The 16,494-nt window shown below is 46.5% G+C and overlaps 2 protein-coding genes across 2 annotated transcripts in view; both read right to left on the reverse strand.

The window, feature by feature from the left end:
* LOC309550289 (uncharacterized protein) overlaps positions 1 to 16,494 on the reverse strand; it is a 436,279-nt gene that overhangs the window by 49,637 nt on the left and 370,148 nt on the right. Inside the window, exons 6-7 of the mRNA XM_082250692.1 lie at positions 2,482 to 2,623; positions 203 to 1,409 (exon numbers count right to left, since the gene is read on the reverse strand). Of these exons, the coding sequence (XP_082106818.1) occupies positions 203 to 1,409; positions 2,482 to 2,623 (1,349 nt within the window). The remainder of the gene's footprint in view (positions 1 to 202; positions 1,410 to 2,481; positions 2,624 to 16,494) is intronic.
* On the reverse strand, positions 2,946 to 3,846 carry LOC309550015 (gastrula zinc finger protein XlCGF66.1-like; the record flags this gene model as incomplete). Its single annotated transcript, XM_082250487.1, has 4 exons — positions 3,736 to 3,846; positions 3,473 to 3,607; positions 3,263 to 3,386; positions 2,946 to 2,959 (listed from the first exon to the last, which is right to left on the reverse strand). The coding sequence occupies exons 1-4, from the start codon at positions 3,817 to 3,819 to the stop codon at positions 2,946 to 2,948; spliced, it is 357 nt and encodes a 118-aa protein (XP_082106613.1). The 5' UTR covers positions 3,820 to 3,846.

Below are 16,494 nucleotides of genomic sequence, written 5' to 3' on the forward strand. Positions count from 1 at the left end.
CCAGCAACATTCATATAGAAGACATTTCCCGCACTCAAGGCACTAACACACCTTGTGGACTGTGTTTGGATCCCTGAAGTACAGGAAGACAGGACTTCAGTGAGGAACATTTCCCTCACTAAGGACAGGAACTCCCCCATGTGAGATCTCTGAGGTTTGTAAAGATGGGTCTTCCGTGAAAAACTATTCCCTCACTCAGGGCAGGAAAGTGGATTCTCCCACTGTGTGCAATCTCTGATGTTTGTAAAGATTGGACTTCTGTGAAAAACATTTCCCACATTCAGCACAGGAATACGGCTTCTCACCCGTGTGAGACCTCTGATGTCTGACAAGATCTGTTGATTGTACAAAACATTTTCCGCACTCAGGACAGTCAAATGATTTATCCCCCGTGTGAGACCTCTGATGTCTCACAAGTTTTGATTTTTTTAAAAAACATTTCCCACACTCAGAACAGGAATACAACATCTCCCCCCTGTGCAATTGCTGATGTTTGTAAAGACTGGACTTCAAAGAAAAATATTTTCCGCACTCAGGACAGGAATGCATCTTCTCTCCTGTGTGGAATCTCTGATGACTGGAAAGATCAGACCTCCTTGAAAAACATTTTTCACACTCAGAACAGGAATATGGTTTTTCCCCCGTGTGCAATCTCTGATGTCTATAAAGATCGGAATTCCTTGAAAAACATTTCCCGCACTCAGAACAGGGATAAGGCTTCTCACCTGAGTGGGATCTTTGATGTCTGTTAAGATGGGACTTCTGTGAAAAAAATTTCCCGCACTCAGAACAGAAATATGGTTTTTCCCCCGTGTGAGACCTCTGATGTGTGACAAGTTCAGATTTTTTTGCAAAACATTTCCCGCACTCAGGACAGGAATATGGCTTTTCACCTGTGTGAGATCTCTGATGCTTATTAAGAGAGGACTTCTCTGAAAAACATTTTTCGCACTCATGACAAGAATATGGCTTTTCTCCTGTGTGAGATCTCTGATGTGTGGAAAGATAGTACTTTTGTGAAAAACATTTCCCGCACTGAGGACAGGAATATGGCTTTTCACCTGTGTGAGTTCTTGTATGCGCAATAAGCCCAGATTTAAAAAAGAAACTTTTGCCGCACTCCGCACAGGAAAACTTCTTATCTGTTGGAAGGACGGCACCGTCCCTCACAGTCTGAGGTTCCTCAGGATAAGAGGAATACGATGGTCCTGCACAGTCCCTCACAGTCTGCGGTTCCTCAGGATAAGAGGAATACGATGGTCCATCTACACTGTGTGGTGCTGGATGGACATTTGAGGTAGCCGGGTTTTCTCCTGGACTATACTGTGTGATGTTCTCATCTTCTACTTTACAGTCTGGAGACAAAGTGAGACAATCCTCTGAGGTTTTCCTCATCTCCTGTCCATCTACTAAAATAGAAATACAAAGATTATTACTAGACATGAGCAGATAGGTTCCCCTAAACCAGGTTTCCGCCCACATCAGGCAGCTTTGTCTCTGAGGATCTTACAATTCCCCCCTCAAGGTAACTAGTAAATGGGTCCTCTGATCTCCTACCAGTTCATTTTCTTATTCATGGACCTTAGTCAGAGAGTGAGGATGGGGGGAGAACAACCAAGATGAAGACTGGACTGATCCTGAAGACCACCATCATTGGGTTATTGACTCCCTCATTATCAGTTTCTGTTTGAGGTTCCAAAATTTTAGAATGTTCCCACATTATTATCACCATGTAAAAGTCTGTGCTCCAATCAAGTCATCAGATATAAAATGTCCAGCTGGTAGAAAACGGGTGTAACAAAAGAGAATATATAATATGTTAATATATAGCAGTAGGTAGAGAGTAGAGAGTGGAGAGTGGAAGTCAGTACTATGTAATGTACAATATATTGTAGAAGATACAACAGTAAGGACTATATAGTATCAGAATTATGTAATGTACAACATAGAGTATATAGTGTAGGGGTCAGGAGTATATAATAGATTCTGTAGTACTAGTAATTGTCAGGACTCGAAGTTTAAATGTTTACTTAACTGAGACAAGTTGCAGAGGTCCCACACCGCCACCTCCCATCTCCTGAGACTGCACTCAGTGACTTGGGTCTGAGACTATACAGACATATCCCTCCACCCGGCACAGCCAGCAAACAACAGGTGACCCTGGTAGAATTGTTCTGTCAGAGATCTTGCTAGACTCGGGCATGAGGCAGAAAACCCAAAACACATACCTCAGGCCCCTAGGTTGAGTAATGCCAATCGCAAAAATCTACATTCTGCTGCCAGCTGAACCCCAGAATCTCCATAAGTCCAGTCTAGATATATAAATTGTCTCTGAGAGAAATACAGGAATACAGGATGGAGAAACACAGCTCAGGAAAGTGACCAGGGGATTACAGGCTGATATCACCCAGTCCTTGCCCTACTCTGGACCAATCAGTGAGCAGTATGGGTGGAGGAATGTATTTAGTGTTAATGACCCACCTGTGCTGATCTCTGTAGGAGTGTCCTCCTCTATAAATGTCCCCGTTATTCCATCCTCCTCCATAGACTGCTGATCATCCCTCACATACGTCTCTTCTTCTTCTGCTTTAATCACAACTTTTATATCTATCAGATCTTCAACCTAAACCAAGAAAATGAGAGAAAATGTTATCTTTAAAAGATTTGCTCACATACAAAAATATTCACACATTATCTCCAAGAGTCCATGTTCCAGATGTTCCCTTTCACTAACCTTGTAATGGTGAGGGATGGTGTGATCTTCCTGTGTGGAATCCCGGGAATACAGAGGACGGGGACATCTCTCTGGTGGGTTTGTGTAGATGGATGACTCCACTATGGTGTCCTGGTAAAGATCTTTGTGTCCTTTTACAAACTCTGACTCCTCCATCACCCCATCCTCATCATCCTCTTTTATCTCTTCTTTAAAATCAGCTATGGAATCTCTAAGGTTTCCACTCTGAATACATAATAAAAGTGACATAAATTGTAACAATGCAGATAATGTACAGATCCTCATGATACTATCAGTGATTGTTCCTCATCTACCTGATGATGGTGAGGGATGGTGTGATCTTCTTGTGTGGAATCCCAGGAATACAAAGAACGGGGACATCTCTCTGGTGGGTTCCCATTATTGGATCCATCTGTAGGAAACACACACACTGACTGAATACATTGTTTCTATGTGTTTATCAGATGATGGGGGATCTAGGTGGAGCCTCCGTACTGCTCTCTCCTTTACAATAAAGTCTCCTCTTACCCGGTGATGTGAGGGGCGGCTGATTCTCCATCATGACGTCCTTATAGAGATCCTTGTGTCCTTCTAAATACTCCCACTCCTCCATGGAGAAATAGACAGTGACATCCTGACACCTTATAGGAACCTGACACACACAATGATACAGTCACCATCCAGACACATCCCTTGTCTGTTACTGGATAATGTCCCAGAATTCCCAGCACCGCTCACCTCTCCTGTCAGCAGCTCAGTGATCTCTCTGATGACTTCTAGAATCTTCTGCATGTTGTGTCTCTCAGGTTTTAGGGAGTCACATGGAGGCACTGTGATGGTCATATCATCACCTGACTTCAGAAGAGGGAATCTCTGTATTGAAGAACCAATAGGAATATCATGTTAGAATCCCAGAATCCTCCTCGCCTCCCCAGTCCGGTCTGTGTTTTTTTAATAGAGATAAGAGTAGATTTTATGTGACCTCCCAGAATCCTCCTCACCTCTCCGGTTAGCAGGTTGATGATCTCCAGGGTGAGGTTTAGTATCCTCTCAGTCATGTGACTCCGGTCCTCCTTCATCCTCATTGATGTGGTCACGTGATCTACACCGGTTTCTCTGTTGATGGATAGCGGAAAACTACATTGTATTTGGACTATATTGAGTGTACAATATTAGTGTCATGGTCAGGCTCTGAGACCAGTAGCCATAGCAGTAGAGAGGCTGGATAAGTACAGAAGCGGGTCACCCTGGCGGATGATGTGGGCTTACCCAAGGTGCAGGGTCTAAGCACTAACCAGTATTTACCAGAACTCCTGATGGTGGAGATGGGTTTTGAGGCGTGTTAGTACCAGGTCACAGTCCTCAGGATCGCCCCATCAGGTGATGAGCAACCCGTGGTTTAGAATGAGATAGAGCAAATAGGGATAAGCAGCAGCTTAGTCAGTAAACAAGCCAAAGAGTAATAATTGGTTACAGGTTGGGATCAAGCAGAAGCGTAATCAAGGAACAAACCAGGTCAGTAACGAATGGTAGCGAAGATATAGACCGCAGCGGGAGTGACAAGAGCATGATATCAGCTGGAGAGTACAATAATTTGGCAGACAAAAAGTGCAAAGGCATGGCCTTAATAGGACATTTATGGGAGGAACAAAGGGTTCAAGGTTCTAGAGAAACAAAGTTAAAGGCAAGATTGTCTAAGGAGTTGTCCAGGGAGCTGCCCAGCATCCCAGGTGGCTAAGGAGAAAGACACACCTCCAGATACAGCAAAGGTTGCAGATTCAGACTCGGGTCCTGATAATTCGGATGGAGATATAAGGGGTTATTAGGTGGGCTGCCCCAGTGTTAGGTTTGGTTACTTAGGGGTTTATTTATAACAAAAATTATCTGCATAGCCTTTCATCCAGAGAATCTGCGTATCTGCAAAATAGGCAACAATGAACATTCTTTAGGCTCTTTACTTTTTTTTGAAAGAATGTTCTTTTATTATGGGCAGCAGTAAAATACCACACTGGGGGACACTCACCTTGTCCTGCGGTAAACAGTGTGCACTAAAAGCACCACACATCTCCCATCAATATAGTATAAATAATAGCTAGGCTGTCCATTCACCTCTATCAAACTACTACAAAGCTAAAGTGACTCGATATGAAAGGCAGAGTTGCTGCACAGGAGATAGTATAGCAGAGCAGTTGCTGCACAGGGAGATAGTAGGGAGAGAGCAGTTGCTGCATGGGACGATAGTACAGAGGGAGCAGTTGTTGCACAGGGAGAGAGTAGGGAAAGAACAGTTGTTGAACGGGGAGATAGTAGGAGGAGGGAAATTGTTGCACGGGGAGATAGTAGGGGGAGGGCCGTTGCTGCATGGAGAGATAGTAGGGGAGGGCAGTTTCTGAATGGGTAGATAGTAGGAAGAGAGCAGATGTTGCACAGGGAGATAGTAGGAGGAAGGAAGTTGCTGCACAGGGAGATAATAGTGAGAGAGCAGTTGTTGCACAGGGAGATTGTAAGAGGAAGTTACTGCACAGGGAGAGAGCAGTTGCTGCACAGGGAGATAGCAGGAGGAGGGAAGTTGCTGCACAAGGAGATAGTAGGAGGAGGGCAGTTGCTGCACAGGGAGATAGTAGGGAGAGAGCAGTTGTCTTACAGGGAGTTAGTAGGGGGCGAGCAGTAGCTGCACAGGGAAATAGTGGGCGGAGGGCAGTTGCTGCACGGGGAGATAGTAGTGGGAGGGCAGTAGCTGCACGGGGAAATAGTAGGGGGTGAGCAGCTGCTGCATGGGGAGATAGTAGAGGGGAGGACAGCTACTGCATGCAAAGATAATTGGGGGGGTGGGGGGGCTGCTGCATGGGAAGATAGTAGGGGACAAACATTTTCTGCATGGGGAGATAGTAAGGGGAGAGTAGTTGCTGCAGGACAAGATAGTAAGGGAGAGAGCAGTTGCTGCACAGGGAGATAGCAGGAGGAGGGAAGTTGCTGCACAAGGAGATAGTAGGGAGAGAGCAGTTGTCTTACAGGGAGTTAGTAGGGGGCGAGCAGTAGCTGCACAGGGAAATAGTGGGCGGAGGGCAGTTGCTGCACAGGGAGATAGTAGGCGGAGGGCAGTTGCTGCACGGGGAAATAGTAGGGGGTGAGCAGCTGCTGCATGGGGAGATAGTAGAGGGGAGGACAGCTACTGCATGCAAAGATAATTGGGGGGGGGGGGGAGTTGGGGGGGCTGCTGCATGGGAAGATAGTAGGGGACAAACATTTTCTGCCTGGGGAGATAGTAAGGGGAGAGTAGTTGCTGCAGGACAAGATAGTAAGGGGAGAGTAGTTGCTGCAGGACATCATGTTGGTAGTGACCAATCATCTCCAATTCCTTCAAAGTAGTCTTGGGTGTAACCATTCAAAAATTATAACTGAAATCAAATCACAACCTGTCTGGATAGACGACTATGGACAAAAACCATATGGTGATATCTCATTATATTAGAAACAATAAATGTTCATACAAAAGCTTTCTCATAATTTATTAATGCACATAGTGAAACACCATCATCATACCCTAATAAAATCCTAAAATTCCCCCAAAAAGCATATAAAATATCCATTCATCTCCCCATAACTAACTTTATCTAAACCTTCATGACAATAGCCCCCTATGACTCGACATAACCTGAATATTAGACACTTTTTCTTCCCTGATCCTTTGACCCCGAAAGCTCCTCTGGGTGGTAAGACCCATCCATGCAGCCTTTACTCTACTATGCTCTGTTGGTCGCAGGTTCTCTGTCATCAAGACCAATACAGAGCTCATAGTCCTTCATTAACCAGGATGAGGGACAGTTCACTGCTGGAGTGTAGGTGAGCAGAAGATTAAGTAAAAGTGCTTTTTTTTTTGTGATTTCCTGTAGCTGCTTTATTTGTGCTGGGGGGAGGGGGGGTCATGAAGACCATCCCCAGGCACTTAATGGTAAGTTGCTGGCACTGACAGGTGTATGTCAGGGCTTTCACCATGATCACCCTTCCTAGAAATTCCTAGGGGGGAAACTCAATTTAAAGGGAAGGTGACACCCTAAAAAGGACTGAACCCCATTAGGAACTCCCTGGTGTGGGGATGATGGTGATAATAGCAATTCAGCAGTCACAGAGTTAAAAAGCAAAAGTGAAGTGTGGATGGGCAGCCTAGGTGACCCAAGAGGTGTGTATTTACTTAGTGACCCCCAATCCCAGCCCCCCACAGGATGAGCCCCATGCAGCACTGAGCGGTGGGGGGACAAGGGCACTTGTGCTCAATAGGGGAGACAAGGGGGGGCACTTGGGTACAGTGGGAGAACAAGGGGAGCAGTGGTGCTCAATGGGGAGGGACAAGGGGGGTTCTGGTGCTCATTAGGGGGACAAGGGGGGGCCTGGTGCTCAGTGGGGGGACAAGGGGGGCCTTGGTGCTCAGTGGGGGGACAAGGGGGGCCCTGGTGCTCAGTGGGGGGACAAGGGGGGGGGGGTTAATTGAGGAGAGAAAGGATGCACTGGTGCACGGTGGGGGGAGTTGGGATGTACTAGTGCTCAGTGGGCAGACAAAAGTGGGCACTGGTGCTCAGTGGGGGGATAACGGGGGTTCATTCCCCGAGGGGAGATCATGCCAGTCCCGAGCCTGCAGGAGGAGGTGTGGAGCCTGGAATTCATGGCGGAGGTCGTCGGGTACAGGAGGGGGATTAGTATCTTCGAAGGTGTGGAAGTACAAATTTCAGTACAACCCAAATCTGAATCTCCCCCTCATTACAAGAGATTGCTAAGGTGAGAAGGTGACACATCTCCAACATGAAGAGAATTTTCCGGCCCCGTAAGTGGGGAAATGTTCTGACCCTGAAGGGGTTAATCTAGGTTTCCACACTATATATGTGTGTATCATCATCTGCTGGAGATAAAAGATGTCACAGTGACTATGGAGGAAGAGGACGGACATGATGGTTGGGTTACTGGGTGTAAATAGAAATGAAATCTTATTACCTCATCTACTGGCACTTCCAGCAATGTCTCCTCTCTACTTCCTCCCAACTCACCTCTCACCTGGAACTTCCTGTTTATACCTGACATCACTTCCTCTCTTCCATAGAGACTTCCCGTATGTCTCAGTATAAGTGAAATCACCACCTCATGGAGCTCAGATGAACTGCAGCCCCGAGAAACATCTCATAGTGTGAACACGGCCTTGTGCTGTGTGTGTATGTAATAGTGCTGCGCATCTTCACTTACCTCACGATTCGATGCGATTACGATTATTAATGTCGCGATTCGATACGATTAGATTCCGCGATGCATCACGATTACTATGGGGACCCTTTTCTAAAGGGGGATCTATGGGGACCCGGCTCTAAAGGGGGATCTATGTGGACCCTGCTCTAAAGGAGATCTATGGGGAGCCTGGGTCTGCCCTAAAGGGGATCCAGGGGAACTGAGCTCTAAAGGGGGATCTATGGGGACCCTGCTCTAAAGGGGATCTATGGACAGATCTGTACAGAGCCCAGCATTCCTCCTTACCAGGGCCTACTGTACTACAACTAGGGGGACTACAGAGCCCAGCATTCCTCCTTATCAGGGCCTACTGTACTATAACTAGGGGGACTACAGAGCCCAGCATTCCTCCCTACCAGGGCCTACTGTACTACAACTAGGGGCACTACAGAGCCCAGCATTCCTCCTTACCAGGGCCTGTTATACTACAACTAGGGGGACTACAGAGTCTGTAGTAGTCCCCCTAGTTGTAGTATAACATGCCCTGGTAAGGAGGAATGCTGGGCACTGTAATGCCCCTAGTTGTATTATAGCAGGCCCTGGTAAGGAGTAATGCTGGGCCCTGTAGTGCCCCGACTTACCAGGAAGCAGAGCTGCAGCCAGTTGTGGGAGAAGTAGCGGTAGGTGTATGGAGTAGGGCTCGGACAGGTCCCGGGTGATGAGCCTCATGTCGTGAATTTGGAGCTTGGACTCGTGCAGTGCATGGTACAGGCGGAAAGCAGGGCCTCCTCGCTCCCCTGCGGTCAACTCAGGCTGTCTGCCGAGAACCGCACCGCTACCAGAAGTGTACTGACCGGCGTGCCTTGCCATCAACTCTTTTGGGCTCTCCGGCTGGGAAGGCCGCGACTTCGGGTGGCCGGGCTGTCAGAGCGGGCGGTCGGGCAGCAGCGTGTTAAGTGGGCATGTGTATCCCGGGGCCAGAGAGAGCACTGATAGCTCCGCTTTCCTCCTCTCCTCTCCCGCGCCGCGAGGAGGAGCTCCGTGTTCCACAAGCCCGGCCGCCGCCAACAACTCATTAAGCGCCAGCGCCGCCATGTCACTTCTGTCCCCACCCCCGGAACTGACGTCATTAGGTAATCGGTTCACAATCGCGAAGGGTCGCATCGCGATGCATCGATTCGGCAATTATATTCAGCAGGCCTAGTATGTACTGTATATCCTTATAGATGGGTCATCTCCACTCCCACCAAGGGGGATAGAAATATATTACTGCCTAGTCCAGGCTTTGTCAGCCAGGGTTCCTCCAAAAGTTTCTAGAGTTTCCTTGAGAAATTTCTGTCTCTCAGTAACAACAATTTCATGACAATATAAGAATGTTACTCTCTTGCTGACTACTGATATAAGGGGATCCTTCGCCATTGGTCACCAATAAAGGACCAGTAAATGGACCTATGTTTGGGCAGAATTTGTGGCTTGGTCGGGGGGGGTCAGAACTAGATGGGTATTTAATCAAATCAGACCTTTAGCTGCAGTATTACTTCCAATGCTATATGTGGCAGCTTCCTGCTCAGGCTGGAGTCAGTGGCCGCAGGAACCTGAACATCATGTGAATGGGTATGGGGTACATAGTACCCCTACTCACTCTCCAAAAAAAAAATCACCTAGCAATAAAGACACCCAAAATGTTTAACAAGTCCTTTTTAAAAAAAATTTAAATCCCCAAAAAAGTCTCTCAATGTAAATCCATCATCAATCCCAATGGCTGCCCACTGACTAACTGAAAAAAAAAAAAACACCCAAACCACACGATCGATCCAGATTCTACAAAAGCCAAGCAACAGCTCCCCAAGCTGTCATCAGTTATATAAAGGAAGGGGCAGGGATAGTGGTTACATCACTGTCCAAGTATGGCCATGTGGCTATATTCAGGCAATGATGTAATGCTGCATTTCCCACCCATTTGCTTAGGTGGCCAGCAATTCGCAGCCATATAAAGAATGATCTGAGTGACACAAGTGGTTTTTAGAACTCAGCGAGTGAAAAGCAGCCACTGAATACTCAGTAACCATTGACAGTCATAATCTGTCCTGTTCATCCACACCGAGCACCTTAAATGTGCATCCCAAACAGTGACTATTTGATTTTCATGGTTCTTCTAATACTCTATACACAAGGCTGTCAAAACCTGGATAAACTGCTGGTGGCACTGTGGCTCCCAGAGATGAAGGGTGCAATTCCAGTGGCCACCAGCAGGTGTCTACCAGCAGCCAGCAGATTCCAGTAATTAGGTTCCACCTGATGCTGGCTACTGGGAAGGTATATAATGCCTCCCCTAACTTTCATCGGTGCCTCAGTGTTTTGCCTATGAGCCACTTCCCTTCTTGATCCTGTATTCTGCTACCCCATATCTGCTACTCTTATTTCCAGTCTGGGACCTACCCTGTTTACGTGAGCTTCCCTCCATGTCTATATAATGTATTATAGTGAGGTTGTTGGGTGGGTTATTTGGTTCACTGTCACATTTATATTTCTCTTTCACTTCCCGCATGGCGAGGGGTGAGCTCTAAGTTTCCAGCGGGGCACAGCACGGGAAGAAGAGCATACTGTGCCCCCTGGACTCTTGTGCCTGAAGGGGAGGTAATCTGTGGTCAGTGTGAGGAGAGCCCCCAGCCTATATGTAGAGGCGTCTGTCTGCATGAGAAACCTTCGCTTGTAGTTCGGTGCTGCCACGACAGGTTTTTTTTTTTTTTTAAGCATTCACACAGACACAGAGGTTTGCAAGCTTTTGTAAATTCCAGTGTTGAGAGAGGAAACAGTTTTAATAGATCATAGGCTAACAATATATAATACAGAAAGTTTTAAGTAATAATATAGAAACTAAAGAACACTCCAATTAGGCTTTTACGATTTTACATTCCATGGCAGCCCAAGAGGGAGTCAATGTATGTGTTATAGCCCTACATAAACTGTGCATAGAACAGGAGACTCCCCCCTATTTACTGGAAGTTTTTTTCCACTCACACAATTCTTTCACTGTTCACTCCTTAAACAACCATTGTTTAGCCTGATCTTGTACCAGTTCCTGCCTTCAGGTCTTCTGTCTCAAACCAGTCTGCCTCCATACCAGTGGCTTCTGTTCAGCTTGTTCCAGTGCCAGCTGCTTTAGTCCAGACCATTTCAGTGCTAAGTACTCCAATCCAGCTTGTTCAATTAACTGCTGCTCCAGTCCAACCAGTTCTATGATTGCTGCCCCAGTCGAGCCTGCTTCCAAGGCTGATGCTCCTGTTCAGACTACACTAATAGTTTCTATCACATCCTGCCTGCCCCAGTACCAGCTACCTCAGTTTGGCCTGGCACTGCATCATCTATGGGTCAGTCTGCTCCATACTCGGCCTTGGTTCTGAATATTGCCCTTTTATATTTGGGACTCTCAGTGCCCTGATCTTACTCTGCCACAACAATATCTGCTCAAGCCCAAGAAGTTCCATCCATCCTTAGGACAGAGTGACTTCACTCAGCCAAGTGGGGCTCTTCGCCACTGTGCACCAAATCCATGCTCCAGCCTCCCAGCCTGACTCTGCTGATACCCCTCCTGCTGTCCAGTCTGACTCTACTCATCTTTAACCTGCTATCCAGTTTGATACCATTGGCGCTTTATCTGCTGCCTAGTCAGATGCCACTGATCATTTACCTACTGAATAGCCTGATGTCACTAATATCCTACCTTCTGTCCAGCCTGATGTTCTTGACAAAATGCTTACAGTTTAGTCTGACCCTGCTGACGTGCTACCAGCTATCCACCCTGATGTCCTTGATCCTCTGCCTATAGTCCACACTGACTCCATTTATCCTTTATCTGCTGCTGAACCAGACTCAACTGATCCTATTCAGCCTGACTTTACTGATTCTGTTTGCTGCCCAGCCTGTGTCCGCTAACCCTGTGCCTGCTGCCCAGCCTGCCTCCACTGACCCTGTGCCTGCTGCCCAACCTGCCTTTGCTGATTTTGTGCCTGCTGCCCAGCCTGTCTCTGATTCCTGAGCATGCTGTCAAACCTGTGTCTTTTAATCCTGTGTTTGAAGCCAAGCCTGCCTGTGATGATTCAATGCCCCCTGTTCAGCTTGCTTCTAATGTTCCTGTGCTTGCTGCCCAGTCAGCCTCAGCTGAAGTGTTGCCCAGCCTGCCTCTGCTGATCCAGTGCCTGCTGCCCAGACTGCCTCTGCTGATCTAGTGTCTTCTGCCCAAATATTGTACACAGGTTTGGGTTAATTTTTCCAAAGAAATGTAGCAGAATATATTTTGGCCTATATTTATGAAGAAAGATTATTTTATTTGCAAAGCAAGAAGTTTACATAGCAAAAAACAAAAAAGAAAAAAAAAAACAGTGGGGATTAAAAACCACCAAGCAAATGCTATTTTTGTCTAAAAAAAAAACCATAAAAAATTCACATGGGTACAGTGTTGCGTGACTGAGTAATTGATATTCAAAGATTCAAAGTGTGACAGCGCTGACAGCTACAAAATTGGCCTGGGCAGAAAAGGGGTGAAAGTGTCTGGTCTCAAAGTGGTTAAAGAAATGTCTCCTGATATTTAGGAGTCTATTCATAAAAAATTAGCATAGCCTTTCAGTTGGTAAAAATGCATTTACATTCCTTCTGTTTAGAAATGGGAGAACGGTCAGGGCCAAGCAAAAGTTTGGTCGGAACATCTCCTGTTCGCCGAACACCCGAATCTGCAGATCATTCGCCATGGTATTCGCTGGGCGAGCGACTCACAATGCACTGCGTGCTGCACAGGTCATCCTAAGCCCTGACTGGGAAAAGCTTTGCCCGATCAGGACACAGTGACTAGCTGGTTGTTAGGGAGCGGATCGGGAAGCCGGCCATGACGTCATTAACAACGGATGAGTCATTAGCTGTCAACAGGCTTCCCAGCTGACAGCTGAATGAAAAAAAAAAAAAAAAAACACATTGCCGGCAATAGAAAAAAGTGTGCCCCCCCCCCCCCACAAAAAATCCATACCAGACCCTTAAGTCTGTTATAGATTTTGAGGGGAACCCCTTGCTGCCAAAATTAAAAAAAAAAAAAAAAAAACGGTGTGGAGTCCCCAACCGCAATCCACACATAAACCTTATCTGAGCACGCAGCCTGGCAGGCCAGGAAAAGGGGGAGTGAGTGAGAGCCCCCCTCCTGAACACAACCAGGCCACATGCCCTCAACATGGGGAGTTGATTTAGGACGGGGGGGGGGGGCCCAAAGGGACTGTTATGGATTGGGGAAGGGGCGCTCATGCTGTTTTCCTTTTTACATATTTGTATTTCCGGCAGTTTGAATGTCAATTGTTTGTCTTTATAAATGTCAGTTTTGCTGTAGCAGGTTCTATACACAGTACAGATGTGCCACTCTACAGGCAGACTAAGGAGACCCCCCCCCCCCCCCCCGGCACGATATTTAAAGCAATTTCTCATTTTTATTGTTTTACTTTAGGCATTAATAAAATCACTGCTCTTTTTTAAAATGTTTCAGTACCCGGACCCCCATACCCTTTCAATGGCCAATTACTTGCATATAAGCCTTCAAAATGAGGACTTTTGATTTTTCAAATTCGTGTCCTATAGACTTCAATGGGGTTCGGGTCCAAACCTTTGCGATGTACGAGAGTTCTGGTGCGAACCACACAGTGGGATGTTCGGCCCATCCCTACTTCTGTGTAATTGGGTGTAAAAAATGAATGTTATTAGACAATTTGCTGTGCTGTTTGAATATTTACCATTGATTTAAAGTAAAAAATGTTGCATTTGGTCATTAGATGGTGCAAATTGGTATGATACCTAGCGCCATCTAATGATCAAATGTCGTATTTTTGGTTTTAAATCAATTGCAGGTTTAATACTGCGTGTTTATTTAACCACTTCATCCCCGGAAGTTTTTACCCCCTTAATGACCAGGCCATTTTTTTGCTATTCGGCACCGCGTTCCTTTAAATGACAATTGCGTGGTCGTACAACGCTGTACCCAAATAAAATTGATGTTTTTTTTCCCCACAAATAGAGCTTTCTTTTGGTGGTATTTGATCACCTGTGCGGTTTTTATTTTTTACTTTCTGCTATACAGGCGGTCCTCGGGTTACAAACAAGATAGGGACCGTAGGTTTGTTCTTAAGTCAGATTTGTTTGTAAGTTGGAACAGGTACATTTTTTAAGTTTAGCTCCAGCCAAAATAATAATTTTTAGGTTTTTTGGATAGCATAGGGAAGGGTTAACATCCCTGTATGATTTGTTTTGCTGTCTCTACCCCTGTTAAGAAGATTTCACCTCACTTTTTGTCCCTATGACAACTGGATTTTGAAAATTTTGGGTTGTTGAGGAAGCAAGGATTGGTGATAAAGCTTCAGTGGAGACACCTTTTACCCATGAAAACTCTTACAGGAGTGAATTCCCCTTCCTGGGGGTAGATTTCCTCTCACTTCCTGTTGTCTCCCTCCATTTGTAAGTAGGAGTCATTTGTAAGTCAGACGTTTGTAACCCGGGGACCGCCTGTATAACATTCCCAATAAGAATAAATAAATAAATAAATAAAAATCTTATTTTCTTATTATTTTAGGCCAATTTGTATTCTGCTACACATTTTTAGTTAAAAAGAATCCCAATAAGCGTATTTTGATTGGTTTGCGTAAAAGTTACCACGTCTATAAACTATGGGAAAGAATTGTCATGTTTATTTATTTTTTACTAGGAATGGCGGCGATCAGCGATTTTTTGCGGGACTGTGACATTGCGGCAGACAGATCAGACCCCTAACTGACATTTTTGACACTTTGGGGGGACCAGTGACATTACTACAGTAATCAGTGTTAAATAATATGCATTGTTACTGTAATAATGACACTGGCAGGGAAGGGGTTAACACTGTGGGTGATCAAGGGGTTAAGTGTGCTGCTAAGGTATGCTTTCTAACTGTGGGGGGGGGGGGGGGGGAGACTCAGTCTCAGTTTGGCTGAGACACAGGATCTCCCTCTGCCTGTGTGACAGCTGAGCCATCTGCCTTGTTTACATAGGCAGGCGGAGCTCCTGTCAGCGGGAGCACGGCTCCGGGGACACGCGCATGCCCCCTGGAGACATAAAAGCATATCACATACATATGCGTGAATATGCACAGGAGGGCCGCCCTGCCACAGTATATCTGCACGGAGCAGTCCTTAAGTGGTTAATTTATGCCCTTCAATGTTTACTGTGCTCATAATTGTGTAGTGCTTAGCCCTGCAGGAGCCGCTGGTGATGATAGGTTCTTGGTCCCCTCTGACACACCCAGTTATAGGTAGAAGGCGGCTCACACCTGTGTAACTTAAGTGTTAGCATGCTACACTCTATAACACTGTGGTAGATTAAATGAATGTATTGAATAATGCAATCAAACAATGCACAAATCATTCAACGATCAGATTCAAGGATATCATATACTTGGTAAATGAGCACTGACCTATAAGTTGGCAGCACATTTAGATATAGCAAAGTAAAATTACACCGTAACTAGCAGAAATAGAGTTTAAGTAATGGCATCTAATAACGCAGGAAATTAAAGGTCGAGTGCACATTATGCATAGTCCCCCGATAGTGGCGGCGAGGGGGGGGGGAGTTATTTGCATTCCTGACTAAGGGGTACCACTGAAAGTAACAGCAGAGTACCTGGTGCCTAATTGTCAATGTTGGCCGGCTTTCGTTGGGGCCCTTTTGTTGATAGTGCCTATGTGGCTGTCCCTTTAAAAGTGGGCAGCAGATGGTTAGTGGGCTGCCAAACAAAGTCTCTCCTGCATTAACTGTGTCAGTATTGGGCTAGGCATGGATGTTCAGCTCACCCCTTATCACGTACCTGGTGGAGACCAAGCTGTAGAGGGGGCTTCTCTTGCACCTCCTGTCCAACACCCCTGATAGAGATGACAGGCGGTGTAAGACACAGAGTGGCACGAGGGCCGGTATAGCAGGTGATGTCTTGGCAGAAGACTGATGGCTGTGGATCACCGGATGAACACCTGAAACTGGAACTCGGTGATGCTGGATGAGAAGGCAGGAGCGTAATCGGAACACCAGCCAAGGGGTTGTCAACAGCCGGACAGCACGGGTACAGGAACGTGAGGCAGAAGCGGAGTCAGGATACAAGCCGAAGTCGGTACACAGTCTGGCAGCAAGGTACAAAGGCATAAGGCAAGGCAGGGTCAAAGACAGGCTGAGGTCACAAGGCAGGCAGGAATCCAAGGAGAGTCAAAAGGCAAGCCGGGTCGGTGTAACGGGAAATCCACAAGCAGGTCAGGGCACAGGTAAACAGGAACACAAGCTGAAAGACCACTCAGCAATGTGCTCCTGTCACCGCCTGGTATAAATAGGCCGTTTGGCGCCAATTGCGTGCGCACGTTGTGTACGCACGTTCGCGCGTTCGCGCATTGGCGCATTGGCGTGTTCGCGCATTGGCGCATGCGCATTCGCACATTGCTTCCCGTGTGCCTGGGCACGCGCACTGAGCGTCTCTTACATTGCCCCCCCCCAATGGGCGGCCT

This window comes from Pelophylax lessonae, assembly GCF_965119305.1.
Source record: "Pelophylax lessonae genome assembly, chromosome: 3".
Taxonomy (NCBI): domain Eukaryota; kingdom Metazoa; phylum Chordata; class Amphibia; order Anura; family Ranidae; genus Pelophylax; species Pelophylax lessonae.